General features: G+C 43.7%; 2 protein-coding genes across 2 annotated transcripts in view; one reads left to right on the top strand and one right to left on the bottom strand.

Moving 5' to 3' along the window:
- The window catches only part of LOC308105225 (glutamate receptor ionotropic, delta-1-like), a gene marked incomplete at its 3' end in the record, with an annotated part of 268,717 nt that overhangs the window by 204,012 nt on the left and 49,346 nt on the right, over nucleotides 1-15,359 (top strand). The window contains exons 5-7 of the mRNA XM_080455860.1: nucleotides 698-751; nucleotides 10,510-10,683; nucleotides 11,622-11,783. Coding sequence (XP_080311986.1) covers nucleotides 698-751; nucleotides 10,510-10,683; nucleotides 11,622-11,783 — 390 coding nt within the window. The remainder of the gene's footprint in view (nucleotides 1-697; nucleotides 752-10,509; nucleotides 10,684-11,621; nucleotides 11,784-15,359) is intronic.
- The window catches only part of LOC308105227 (transient receptor potential cation channel subfamily M member 5-like), a 419,337-nt gene that overhangs the window by 152,926 nt on the left and 251,052 nt on the right, over nucleotides 1-15,359 (bottom strand). The window lies entirely within an intron of this gene.

The following is a 15,359-nucleotide window of genomic DNA, read 5'->3' on the forward strand; positions in this document are numbered from 1 at the left end:
ACGCCATCAAGGCACCGCCAACATACATTTTAGTCGACTAAATCAACTGTAGATTTAGTCGACTATAATCTTATGATATGTCGTCAACACTAAAACATTTCAGATGACTAAAACTAAATGGAATTTGATTCAAAAGAATATGACTAAAACTGAATCAAAATTTGCTGTCAAAATCAACACTAGTCCTCCCCCTCCCCCTCCCCCTCCACACAGGAGAGTATTTCTGCTCGGTTTGATTATGTTGCTTTAGTTTAGCCTCAGTCAGTGGTGGAAAGTACATTTACTTGAGTAATGTACTTAAGTAAAATGTTGAGGTTTTTGTACTTTACTTGAGTATTTCCAATTTCCAATACTTTTACTTCTTTTACTGGCACTCAGGGCTTATGTTAAAACGGACGTCTTAAACGTCCAGTGGCACTGAATGAGTTAAATGATGTCACCACTATGGGTTAATAAACTTAACACATTATTTATGCATTACCTCCGTGTCGTCTCCCCCTTCTTTGGTTATGGCCTCAGAGCCAGACCATAACAAACTAGTCTATTCTGAATACAACAGCTTTTCATATGTCATAACAGACTCCTGTTAACCGCTCTCTCTCTCTCTCTCTCTCTCTCTCTCTCTCTCTCTCTCTCTCTCTCTCTCTCTCTCTCTCTCTCTCTCTCTCTCTCTCTCTCTCTCTCTCTCTCTCTCTAGGCAGTGGAGACCAACTTGGCTTCTAAGGACAGCCACTGGGTGTTTGTGAATGAGGTATGACACACACACACACACACACACACACACACACACACACACACACACACACACACACACACACACACACACACACACACGCCACATAAAGGCCCTCATATCTAATAAATCTCATAAGAGTCAGATTATCCATTATTGTGTGTGTGTGTGTGTGTGTGTGTGTCAGAGTTGATCAGAAAAAAAGAAGAAAAAATAGTATCTTCTTTGAAGTACAAACTACAAACACATTGACATGCACATGTCACACATGAGTGTCGCTGGTAGTATCCTGGGACCAGACGAATCTGCGAGTGCAAAAATAAATTCAAATAAAATCCATTTCCTGCTCCAGAAGACGTGGGTGACCAATCAGGGCCCAGGATATGGGAGACTGTAATTGGTAGTTGGTTGTAGGTCTAACCAATTGTGTCGAGGGTCATTGTTTTGATCCCGCCCCTTGTGAAAAAAAACTTCCTCATGGGCATTGTCCAGTCTCTGTTGGCTGGGTCCGCAGAGAGAGAGAGAGAGAGAGAGAGAGAGAGAGAGAGAGAGAGAGAGAGAGAGAGAGAGAGAGAGAGAGAGAGAGAGAGAGAGAGAGAGAGAGAGAGAGAGAGAGAGAGAGAGAGAGAGATGAGAGAGAGAGAGAGAGAGAGAGAGAGAGAGAGAGAGAGACGGAGACGTTCACTTCTTGGGGCCAGGTTTTCTACATAGCGTTCTATTGGTGAATAGTGACAAAACCCTAAACCGGAAGTTCATGGAATGCATTGAAGTCTACGGCTCCTTGTCACTATTTACAGCTTAAGTGAACCACATGACCGCCGCTGTTTCTGCCCCCCCCCCCCCCCCCCATTGGCGCAACTCTCTAATACGAGGCTCTGTGGGTCCAGAGTCAAGGTGTTGCAGTGCAGGTCTAGGCTGGTGTGGGGATGCTGTGCTGTGGGTCTCTCTTCGGTGGTGGAGGAGGGTAGGGTCTGCTGGCATGGCCTCCATAAGGTGGTGGAGGAGGTCTGCTGGCATGGCCTCCATAAGGTGGTGGAGGAGGGTAGGGTCTGCTGGCATGGCCTCCATAAGGTGGTGGAGGAGGTCTGCTGGCATGGCCTCCATAAGGTGGTGGAGGAGGGTAGGGTCTGCTGGCATGGCCTCCATAAGGTGGTGGAGGAGGTCTGCTGGCATGGCCTCCATAAGGTGGTGGAGGAGGGTAGGGTCTGCTGGCATGGCCTCCATAAGGTGGTGGAGGAGGGTAGGGTCTGCTGACATGGCCTCCATTAGGTGGTGGAGGAGGTCTGCTGGCATGGCCTCCATAAGGTGGTGGAGGAGGTCTGCTGGCATGGCCTCCATAAGGTGGTGGAGGAGGTCTGCTGGCATGGCCTCCATAAGGTGGTGGAGGAGGTCTGCTGGCATGGCCTCCATAAGGTCCTCTGTTGTTCTTGTGAGGGCTTCTGCTGTGGCTGCGATCGAGGGCCACGTCTTTCAGGGTTTTTGCAAATACCCTGAACCATTTCCTTGTGAAGGTGGACGTGGTCATGCAGCTCATATACACTGTTAGGGTGTGGTGATGAGCCAGGTGGACATTTGGCATGTGGTAGCATTGGTCCTCTGAATGGTCATGGGATGGAAGTCTGTCCTCGGCAGGAGGGTTGACAGTGTTATCCTGCTGTTAGGGAAGGTTTTTGAGGCTTTTTGGGCCACCCTCTTAACTCTCTCTTGCTGTGCCCTCAAGTCATTGGTGCCAGTGTGTATAATGATATTACTGGGATCACCAAGGCTGGATTCAGTCAACAGCTGCATGGCATCATCTGTCTTGGCACACCTTGGTTTGTAGATCTGCTATTTTCAAATATTTTTGTACTTTTACTTTTGGTACTTTAAGTACATTTTGATGCCAATACTTTTGTACTTTTACTCAAGTAAATTTTGAATTCTGGACTTTTACTTGTAACAGAGTATTTCTATATTGCAGTATTGGTACTTTTACTTAAGTGAATAATTTGAGTACTTTTTCCACCACTGGGGCACAGTGGGGGCACAGTGTCTCAGTCGGTGGCGCTGTCGCCTCACAGCTGGAAGGTCCTGGGTTCGGATTCCCGCAGGGGACGCTGTGGGCGCTGGGGGCGTGTCCTCTCCTCCGCGTCACCAGTGGGGTGGGGTTGGTGGGGTTGTTGAAAGGGCCTACTCTGTGTGGAGTTTGCATGTTCTCCCCGTGTCTCCTAGGGTAGTTAATACCCTCACAAAAACATGTAGTAATCCTGGTCGCTGTGCCGCCTCCCCCATGACAGCCAGGCCGCCTGATGGAGGGGAAAGGAACTGGTTGGAATAACGTGTTCCTTCTACGTCCTACCGGGGAAGGTCAGTTGGCTCTCATGCACTGAAGGAGGCATGAGCTCGGCCCTGGGCTCCCTAGGCTGGTGGGGGGAGTGTAGCGCCCAGGATCCCTTAGAAAATTGGCACAGGGTGAAAAAAGGGTTACAAAATCGTGGGATATATATATTTTTTTTAAACAATGCGTAACGGCCTGAACATCAAGTATACACTTAAGTGTCCCATGACGTTTGCACCAGTGACATGTTACAGTACGAAGGCCACGGTGTGCATGGAAACGTTTACATACAGTTATACTAACAACAGAACAGACCAATGGAGCTGATGCTGCAGAGTCATGTGACCTGTGCCATCAGATGATTGGTCACTGTCAATTTTTGTTTGTGCGCGTGATGTCGCCGTGAAGTCTGTGCCTCTTTTATAAGACGTTACAAGATGCTTACTGAGAGAGAGAGAGAGGGAGAGAGAGAGGGAGAGGGAGGGAGAGAGAGAATCATTCTTCCATTCATATCATTGTGATTGTAAAGAACATTCAGGGCTTACCTGCCAGCATTAGCCATAGATGGATAACACCGCAAGATGGATCATGGCAGGATGCCCAGAAACCTATATAAGGGGATGAATGACCTATTCAGTCCCAACCTTTAGTGACCTATTCGATCCCGACCTTCCCATGTATTGAGATCCCCATAGATGGAGACAATCAACCTCCCCGGGTCACAGAATCTCTCTTAGACGGCTATACATGGAGATAACCAAAACGTCCAGGACTGACGTCATAGTCCCAGATTTGGGCATAGCGGAGATAACCCGCTCCAGATATGGATATGCCTGACACTACCTGACATCACCGTAGTGACATCAGGGCCGCAGCCCAACAGTATAAAATGCCTCGGAAGACCTTGGTTGGTTGAGTTGAGTTCATCAGCGACACAGAGAGACATTAACTCCTCCCAGAGAAATAAGCATCAATACAACTCATCAGTGGTTGGTTTCCACAGCCTAAAGCATTTTCTCATAGTGGCTTCGGATCTGGTCAAACAATCATCTGATTATCAGTTCATCAGTGTTATTATTCACTACTTTTTTGTCTCTATTTTTGCATAAGCTTGAAGTTTGGTTCCCTGCGTTTTCCCGTTATGAACTATTAGGAGCAGTGAGCGCTGTGCCAACAGCGCTCACTGCTGGGAACAGTTAGGGCTTACTGTCTTGCTCAAGGACACTTCCACATTTGAGCCGGGCGGTGAAGAGAGAGAGAGATGCACTGGGCAGTGAGCAAACAGAAGGGGGCGCCAGGGGGAGTCAGTCATGCGGCTGTGAGCAAACAGAAGGGGGCGCCAGGGGGAGTCAGTCATGCGGCTGTAGCAGTGGAGCACAAGATCTACTCCTTTGGATGGGACCTTTACAACGACAGTGATCACATCGATGTCCATGTCTTCAACACGGTGTCTTCATGCTGGAGGAAGTTGCCTCCAGTGACACCTGGAAGAGGAGAACGTCACCTTGAGGTTCCCTCCAAGCGCCGGGTCCACTCAGCTGTGCTGGTAGAAGATACAGTCTATAGTCTGGGGAGGATACTGGAGACAGGAGTTCTACAACGTGCTTTATGCATTTGATGTCGACGCCCACAGATGGTTCAAACCCAGGGTTCCTGGGACTGTTCCAGGAGGGAGGTTCTACCACTCAGCCTGTGTGTTGGAGAAGGTCATGTTTATCCATGGAGGATCCACCAAGCTGACTGTATGGACTAATGACATGTACAAGTTGGACACCAGCACAATGGCCTGGTCTTTAATTAACACCAGAGGAACTCCACCACCTGGTTTATGGTGTCACTCTGTCACCATCATCGGAACAAAGATGTTTGTGTTTGGGGGATATGAGGGGAACCAGTGGGTCTACAACAACACCATCAGAGTGTTTGACACAGAGACCAACTGCTGGCTGAACACACCTTCTCCACAGCTTCTTACAGAAAGACGCAGGAGTCATTCAGTCTTTGCTTACAATGGAGAGCTGTTCATGTATGGTGGCTGCAACGGTAACCAGATCTTCAGTGATCTGTGGAGATTCAGTCCAGAGACCTTCTCCTGGAAGAAGGTTGAGCCCAAGGGGAAAGGACCGTGTCCAATGTTTGGCATGTGCTGTTGCATGATGGGAGATCGTATCATCCTCTTTGGAGAAAACACACCCTCTGATGACCTGTTCATCTTAGACTTAAGTCTAAGTCTTAGACTTAAGTCTAAGTCTTAGACTTAGTCTTACTACACTATGTAAGCTAGCAGTTATTCAGTATGGTGTGGAGCAGTCTGAACTCCCACACAACATCAGGTGGGAACTGGCAGCCATGACAAAAGAAGCAGCAAGCGCTCTAAGGCCGCGTTAGCATGTTAACACATGTTAGCATGTTAACACATGTTAGCATGTTAACACATGTTAGCATGTTAACACGTGTTAGCATGTTAACACGTGTTAGCATATTAACACATGTTAGCATGTTAACGCATGTTAGCATGTTAACACATGTTAGCATATTAACACATGTTAGCATATTAACTCTCTCAGTGCCACGCCCCGACATATCCCGAGTTTTTCCCGAGTACCCTCAGTGCCAGCACGAGAAATCCCGAGTTTTTACTTTTGACTGTGGTCGCGTTATTCTGTTTATTTTTCATGATCACTTTCGCTTCCTGACTCCTTCAGACTCACCCGGAACTGGATGTAAAAAAAAAAAAATCATTTCCGGGTCATGTTGTTTTTCTCCGGTGATTTTCGGCCAGAATAGGGAAAGTCACGGTTTTTCACACGGTATAAAAAGCGAACGGAGAGGTCCACGTCTACTCTCTTTGGTCTGGGTGACGATCAGTCATCGTAGTCGTGTATCGCATCGTAATTTAGCGCGATCAACGATTGTCGAAAATGTCAACATCCGGTTCTGACCGGATATGACGTGAGCCTGTTTGGGAGGGGGCGAGTGAGCCAGTGAGATCATCAATGTGTCGATTTGTTGCTCTCTACTGGTAGAACTGTATTATGGGTTTAAAACCCCAATCAGATCATTTATTTGAATGAAAAATTACAAAATTACAAAAAAAAAAAAAACACAAATTCCTGGCAGTTTGGGAGTACTTTATGAAAATACTCTTGGCACTGAAAGAGTTAACACATGTTAGCATGTTAACACATGTTAGCATATTAACACATGTTAGCATATTAACACATGTTAGCATGTTAACACATGTTCCGAATGCTCCCTGCAGAAAACGGAAAAGTGACATGTTGTTGTGTGATATTTCTATTGTTTAAAAGACGGTGTACAAACACTTCACTCTGCTTCGTCAAAACATAAGTGTCATTCCGGTTCAAACAGTAGTTGACACAGCATCACGGCCATTTAAACTCATTCACTGCCACGGACGACTTCTGACGACTGTTTGTCCAAACGCCCACACTGGGGCCCACACTGGGGCCCACACTGGGGCCCACACTGCCAAGAACCACGTATGATGACTTTACATCCAACAAAAACAATATCCAAGCACCACCGAAGAAGAGCACACCCAGAAATCACGTGATCACAACAACAAAAAAAATGTAGGCACCTTTCATGTTAAAGGATTTATAAAAGTCATTTTTTCTTGTTGTCGCCTTGCTAAACTAATGGCCTACTTACTGTATGTCATTTTTTTAAAGTTTTTCAGGAAAAATAAAAAACTGATCCAAAACAAAGTTATATGATATTTCTTAATAATTTCACCCAAAATGTTTATAACAAATTATGACTATTTAAATAGAAATAACTCAGATTTAAATAGGTTTAAATAGGATTAAATCTGACTTAGGCCAAAAATCAGTAAATAATTTGGCCTAAGTCAGAAAACCATGTGACTTAGGCCAAAACAATGGCCTATTTTGGCCTAAGTCACACTAGGGAGTTAGGCCATTATACTAAAAGGGGAGGGAACAGCATGATCCTTTTCAATTAGGAGATAGGCCATTTTACCAGAGGTGGCCAGTGTCATGAGGAGCTGACTTAGGCAAAAATATCATTTTCCTCAAAAAATGACTAGTTTAGCAAGGTGACGTTGTTTTTCTGCTTGTTTTTCAAGCCACATTGAAACGACCATGGCTCTGGAATGGAGGCCATTTTATTTATTTTTTCTCCTAAACTACGACACCCCCGTGTGTGTTATGAGACGATCTCCACGAGGACGGCGGTCACAGAGAATATTCCATGATTTTACAGTAACATCGCTGTTTTCGCTGGCAAGGGGACGGCAGACGGATGAATTAATGAATTCCTGGAAGTCAAAGAGTTAACATGTTAACACGTGTTCAGAAAGCTCCCTGCAATAAACAGAAAAGTGTCATTTTGTTGTGATATTTTTTTGTTTAAAAGGTGGTGTAAAAAGGAAAAAATACTTTCTACTTCTTCAAAGCATCATTTTACATTCAGTTTTACCACACATTAAAAGCCTTTGTCATGGTCCTTCAAACGTGTATAAACAGTTTTAACAAAAAAATCCACTCCAGTAATCCATGACAGGTGTTTTTCTCTCACATTTCTAAAGCCTTTTCAACTGCAATGAAAAAAGAAATCTTTGCCTGCGGGTGTCGCTGTTGAGGGATTTTGCCTGTCAATCATCGCCTTGCAGTTTTATGCCAGAGATTTTTCATTGAAAAAAAAAGTACTATTTTTAAGTTTTAAGTTAACAAGGAAGTGGATAGGAGTCTAGATCTTCGAAAAATCATATCTCCTTGGTCTTTGGGTCAAATTATTATTATTATTTAATTTTTTTGTAAAACGAGTTAACTCGATCTATAGGCAATCAATGTGTTAAGACCGGGAACGCATCTGTGTGTCATTTTTGGATTTCTTTGACTATTCAAAAATAGCAGAGACTACAAGCTCGACCTTGTATATCTGCTATATTTTTCTTAATCGTGATAGATTTTTTCCAAATCTTTCAATATATATATTTTTTAAGCGAACATTTTAACCTTAATCTTTGCTTTGCTTCTTGGTGATTCTACAAATGTTTTGTAAATCCGTTTTCTAAAAACAGTTTTTAAAAAAAAACACATGTTGCTATAATATCAGTGGTTCTCAAGCTTCTTTCATGTAAAGGACCCCCAAAATGTGTATTTGGCCGCGGACTCCCATCTCAAAATATTTTGTTCGCTTCGAAAAAATATATCCAAAAACGTGCCATTTTCCATTTTCAGTGTTTGATTTTTAAAATACAATTTTTAAAGTGTTTAAGTCCTTTTTTGGATGAAGTAGATCTGTATCAGAGACATGCAGAGGGCCATCTCAGGCTATTTTATTTTTTGTATTTTTTCACACTTTTAATCAGCATGCATGTGCATTTTGTCAACCCTGTTACCAACATTTAAATTACTTTTTGGAAATGTTGTAAAAACATATTGAGAACAAATATCATACTATGAGCTTGTATATCTGCTATGTTTGAATAGACAGAGACATCTGAAAATCCCGGTCTTAAAGCCAATAGGAAGTGCTTTTCAGCTGCAGTTGTCATTAGAGCAGTGGTTCTTAACCTGTGGGTCGGGACCCCCTGGGGGGTCCCCACATGATTTTTTGGGGGTCCTCAGATGACAGTGAAGTGAAAATTTAAGGACTAATATCTAAAAAAGAAAAAAGACATGACTCAGTCATGTATACCAGCTTGCTTTCTGTTTTCTCTGATTTGTCTCGCAGAATCTGGCAACACTGCTAGTGGCTCCCCATTGTAGACCTGTTGCTTATTTCTCTCACAGAATCTGGCAACACTGCCATAGAGGCGAGAGGCGTGTCTAGTACCAGCTTGGGAGGATGAGACCACCGTTCAGAGTATGGGAAAGTATCTCCATTGGCTTAAAGGACAGCCAATGATTGAAAACATGTCGCCAATATGTTGAGGATGACTAGTAGGTCAGTCTCTTCTTAGACCAGCGTGCTTTGCAAGCTGGTAAAAAGACCATTACTGCATCAAAAGTAATCAACAAACTACTATAAAAAAACTGGTCAAACATTGGACAAATTGTCAAATAATATAAGAAAGAGATAAGATAAACAGGGGTGCACATAACTTTTTAGGTCTAGTACTCAGAAGAGCACCTTGTAGCGGACATGGCGTAATTATTATGGGAAATATTAATGATAATTACGAAAATATTAAAGATATTTTATGAAATATTAAAATATTAACACACCCATGAAAAAGGCTACGTAAGAATCTTGGACACAGTATGATGCATGGATTCTGGTTAGAAATTGATTGGAAATATATGAGCTGAAATCATTTGGAAAAGGACTTCCGTTTCTATCAAAATAAAGTGTTTATTAAGATAAATCCTATGTAGATGATAATAAAACAACCAATGAAATGGGGAAAAGAACAATAGGTCAATAAATCAAAAGATGATGAAACTGGTTAAAATCTCAACAATATACAACATAACAGATCTACAATCTGACCCATTAGGTCAGATTCAATAAGGTCAAATCAGGAAATGGCCACATTTTAATCTACTAAAGGAGAGAAGGGATTAAAGTCATAAAGAAAAGAGAAAGATCAATGATTAATAATAGCTAATCTGCCCTCACAACTAAACTCAGTTGCCGACCACATGTGAATGCACTATGCTCGCCTGTCCATTGGGGGAGGAGAGATGATCCCTTTGTCTCTGGGGAAGAGGCCGTGAGGCGTTGGCTAGCAGGTTTAGCTAGCGTCCGGCGAGGCTACTTCACTGCGTCACGCAGTCCTTCTCAGTCTCCACTCAAACAAGGGTTGAGGAGACAGTATATGTGGCCGATAGGGCCCACGTGTAGAGAGGGAGCAGCGGTTCGTGGTCATCTAGGAGCAGGGCATCTGTCTGGCTTAGCTCAGCATCTGTTTGGTTCAGCTCAGCGTCCCCTGATGCTGCGCATTACGGTGCGTTCATCATCGGTGACGAGTGCCTCTAACACAGCCGCTGCTGGCTGCGTGCAGCGAGCTGCGAGTCGCAGCGTGTCTGTGTGTAAGGATGCGAGGCAACACTCACACAATCACGTGCAGCATGCGTCCTTGTGCCTTCAGGAAGTAAATTCCTAGCCTCGATCTCTTGGAAATTCCTGTCCCAGCTGTTGGTACGCAAAAGCACCTCGCGTCGTCTGATGTGCCGCGCATTCTTTATTTTGGGACACCAGTTATGTGCACCCCTGAAGATAAAGCTCTGTGAGCTTGTAGATAGGCTATTTTCACAATATGTATCTGTTGTAATGCCTATACTCCTGAAAGAAGACGTTAAACTAACGACTGAACACCTAAAGTATTTAAGTTTGCCACGGTAATAAAACCACATGTACAGTACGGCCAAACACCCATTCACTGGAATGGACTGGAAAGGTGACACCTTACCCTCCCCTCCCCTCCCCTCCCCTACCCTCTCTTCTCCTCTCCTCTCCTCTCCAGGAGATCAGCGACTCAGAGATCCTGGAGCTTACCCACAGTGCACTGGGGCGCATGACTGTGATTCGTCAGATCTTCCCGCTGTGGCGAGAGGGCGGGGCTCGCTGTTCCAGACACAACCATCGTTTCTCCTCCCTCCTCTGCGACCCCCAGGAGGGATACCTACAGAACCTAGAGGTAAAGAGATATACACAATATAGAGGTAAAGAGATACCTACAGAGATACCTACACAACCTAGAGGTAAATAAGATATCTACACAAAGTAGAGACAAAGAGATACCTACAGAGATACCTACATAACCTAGAGGTAAAGAGATATCTACACAATGTAGAGGCAAAGATATACCTACAGAGATACCTACATAACCTAGAGGTAAATAGATATCTACAGATATATCTACAGAGATACCTACATATATACATACATAGATACATACATAACCTAGAGGTAAAGAGATACCTACATAGATACATACATAACCTAGAGGTAAAGAGATACCTACATAGATACATAGAGATACGGGGCGGCCATAGCTGAGTGGTTAGTGAGCCTAGGGAGTCAGAGGTCCTGGTTGCCCCAGGTACGATTCCAGGCCAGGTCAGCATATGTGTCGATGAAATGAAATTTGTCCCTGAGCAAGACTCTTAACCCCTAATTGCTCACAGGCCCTCATTGGAAACAAGCCCGCAAGGACTTTCATGAACGTCCTGTTAAAAGGAATTATCCTTATCCTTACCTACATAACCTAGAGGTAAATAGATATCTACAGATATATCTACAGAGATACCTACATAGATACATACATAACCTAGAGGTAAAGAGATACCTACAGAGATACATAGATACATACAGATATGCCATCCACACCAGTTTGAATTGAAGACACACAGCCTCTGACATGGAATTAAGCCCTATGTTGGGTTATCCTTGTAGCATCCTTTTGTATAAACCTTTTTTTTGCGGATGGAGGGAGGGATGGATAGATGGCTGTTTTTGTGTAGAAGTTTAGTGAACATCAAAAGAACGAGAAAGATTGAACATAGTCATTTTGCATCTATCGCTCCCCCCCCCCCCCTCTATCTCTCTCTCTCTCTCTCCCCTCTGTCTCTCCAGGTGTCTAACCTCTACCTGTACGACAGCGTTCTGATGCTGGCCAACGCCTTCTACAGGAAGCTGGAGGACAGGAAGTGGCACAGCATGGCGAGTCTGAACTGCATCAGGAAGTCCACCAAGCCCTGGAATGGAGGCTGGTCCATGCTGGACGCCATCCAGAAGGTAAGGGGCGGGGGGGGGGGGGGGGGGGTTGTTTAGAATGTCCCTGAACAATTTGAATTGATTTAGAATTTCCCTAAACCAATCACAAGGGATCCCCACCCCCACCTCCGGCTCTCATTGGACAGTACTTTTTGTACCAAATAGATCCTAGGGTTCACATTATAACATCAGACCAAGAGGGACTCAGAGAGTGGGCGGGGTCTGTGGTATGGAACCAGGCTAGGCGTAGCCAGGAATAAGGTGAATTCAGTTCATTCTCCACTATAAGGACTTTGGTGTGTGTAGCATCCTCGTGCACAGTGTTTGACTGACATTTTGAACATCATTGTTGTCAGGTGAAAACCTTGTATGTCAAAAACCATGCCATTGTATCCTATCCTATCCTATCCTATCCTATCCTATCCTATCCTATCCTATCCTACTACTTTCATTGAAATGACCTCCATAATATGTCAGGGGTTGCTCAACAGACGATCGCTCCATTTGCCCCGAAACTTGCCACAGACTGTTAATCAGAGCTCTGGCTATAATATAGGCTTCTTTCCCCGCCTTCAATGTACTTACATATTGTACGATGAATATAAAACTACATTTCCTACTACATCTTAACATTTTAGCCACAGCAGCTTTCCTTCTTTCTGGCCGCAGTATCTTTTTATTCGATTAGTCGATCGAATAATAACCATAAGGACTTTGCAATGCAGCTACCACTACCAAATATGGACTGTGATGTCTAACTTATACGATAAGTTATACTTATACTTACGTATCTACAGTATGAGTTAAGACTCCAATTAACTCATTGAGTGCCATAATTATTAATATCTATTTCTGGCCATTACAATTTTTATTAATAAAATTTAAAATTTAGTAAAACAAAAGTGCTTAGGAAGCGAGATACAGCCTTTTTCAGTTATAAGTTAATTAAGGAGTGGATGGAGCTGCACATCTTCAGATAATGATATCTTGGGTTCAGGAAGAAAACAATATATTTTTTTATTTTTTATTTATATTTTTTTCATTTTTTTCATTTTTTTTCAAAAACACGTGAAACACGTTAATGGCACGTTGCACCATAGCGCTAAAACACGTGAAACACGTTAATGGCACTCAATGAGTTAATTTCATTATCTTGATCGAGAGACAAAGATTTGTGAGAATTTGGGTTTGGTTGTACTGTCAGGAAAGATTGCAGATGGAGTAATGTGGTACATCTGACCACTCTATTGAACTATCTTACCAGTGACGTTCTTGGAAGCCATTGATACTAAGCCATTGTACTGCCTGATGTTGTCCATGAATTGCCTGGATTGGCGAGAGTCCCTGTCAAACAGAGATTGTAGTTTAGGAGGGGGGTCCATGAATGGTTCTGTTACCAACAGGACCTTTTGATGTTTCCCGAGGGAACATGACAGAATAGAATGAACTGCAGATGCTATCCATAGTTGGTGTGTGAAAGTCAACCATTTGTGTGAGTTGGTGTGGACGTGTCCAGTCTTTTCTGAAATTTGTGTCCTTTTTTGTGATCCTTTTACAGCGTGTTGCGTATAGATGTCCTCTAACCAAGCGTTTGCGCTTGGCATTTTGCGTCCGAACGTCCAGGGATGTTTCTTTTTTCTGTGGCATGGCTTCGTAGATAGTGATGGAAGTTGTAGTTGTGGTAAAAACTGTATGGCTATATGACGACAGATTTGTTAAGGCTCGATGCTATGATGACACATTGAGGTTAGACATCAAAGTCCAGACATCAGAGTCCAAACTCGTCTTCGTCCCCAAACATTTCCCTTGTCATCCCTTCTAAATAGACAATTTCCTCCTCATCCTTCAATGGTGTGGTTGGAAGATTAACATAATCTTTATCATTGTCCACCTTGTATTGTTCCAATTCTTCTCTTTCTACCTGGCTGGCTTTTTTGTGGCTCAAAGTCAATACACTGTCGCTATTGCATTCGCCATCGTCCCAAAATATTTCAGCTGTCATCCCTTCTAAATAGTAAATTTCCTTCTCGTCCTTTAGTGGTGTGGCTAACAGTCTGACACCATCATCATCCTCATCGTCCTCCACCTTTAGCTCTTTTTTAGGAGTGACCTCTCTTCCAAGTCCTTGTGATTGTTAAGTGGTGCACTGCTGGAGAGATGTCTGTGGGCTGGAACTTTGCTGCTCGTCAGGACCCTCAAGTTTCAGCTTCTTTGAGTGTGTCCTGGAATAGTGTCCTCTCTCTGGATCATAATTGCGGTTCCTGTGGGAAACATTTTTGGTCTGGGTGAGGGCATCGGTGCCTTCTGCACTTCTCCCCAAACTGCCACAATCCTCTGCATTGAAGTGTCTTTTCTTGGCATTTTGTTTAATGGTATTTTCCATCCTTACTTCCACACACAAAGCAGTTGACCAAATATTTAAAATGAACCTTGCCCATGTTTAAGAACCGCCTTCATCAAGCAAAAGGAGACAGACTTATTACGGAAGACACATTGACCTTGATTCAAGATGAGTTAAAGACAGTAAATCCTTTAGCAAAGTCCTTAAAAAACGGTGCTGAAATCTTCAATGCAAACCCAAGTCGGGAACTCAAAATGGTGTTCAAGGCCAAAAGCTCACAGGGGGCAAAGAAATGTCACTGTAACCCTGTACAGTACAATGTAGGGACATTGTACTGTACAGAACAACAGCTGATGCACCTAACCACAAACAGACTACACACATCCATGAACTCCACCCTATGTATGACCCAGCTGCCTATCCCTTGATATTGCCACATGGAGATGCTGGCTTCAGCCTTGATAATCCCATCATGAAGATTAATGCAAACTCAACCACTGACCAAATTACTCTTCAAGAGTTCTTCAGATTCCATATACACCAGAGAACCAACTCCTTCAACACTGTACTGAAATCAGGAAAACGTACACAAGAATACTTCTGTGATCAGTACAGCAAGATAGAAAGTGGCCGAATGAACTACTACAGAAGTAGGGAATTGCAGGACAAGTACAGGGCCTACCAGTATTCAGGTCTGATTGATGTCCTGGCTACTCAGCAAAACCAGCCAGAAGATACTGAAGCAACCAGGATTGGTAAACAGATCTTTCTTCCAGCTTCTCACACTGGTAGCCCCAGATACCTCTACAAACACTATCTTGATGCCCTTGCCATAGCAACCAGAAACAGAAAGTTTGACCTCTTTATCACGATTACGGCAAACTCAAAGAGTGACGGTGTACTGATGAACATATTTCCAGGACAGCAGCCCTGTGACAGACCAGACATTGTCAATAAGGTTATCAAAAGGAGTCTGGATGAGCTTCTGCACGACATCAACCTCAGTGTCTTTGGGTAGATAAAGGCTAGAGTACACACCGTTGAGGGACAGATGAGAGGACTCAAACATGCTCACATCCTACTGCTCCTACAAGAAATCAAATAATTCGAGCAGACATACCTGACCCACAGAAGGAACCGGAGCTGCATAAGCTGGTGTGTCAATCCATGCTACATGGACCCTGTGGGACAGCCAACCCTAACAGCCCCTGCATGGTCAACAATAGCTGTTCCAAAAGTTTCCCTAAAGACTTCTG

The sequence above is a fragment of the Gymnoscopelus braueri genome (genome assembly GCF_963280865.1).
Source record: "Gymnoscopelus braueri genome assembly, chromosome: 17".
NCBI classification, from domain to species: Eukaryota; Metazoa; Chordata; class Actinopteri; order Myctophiformes; family Myctophidae; genus Gymnoscopelus; species Gymnoscopelus braueri.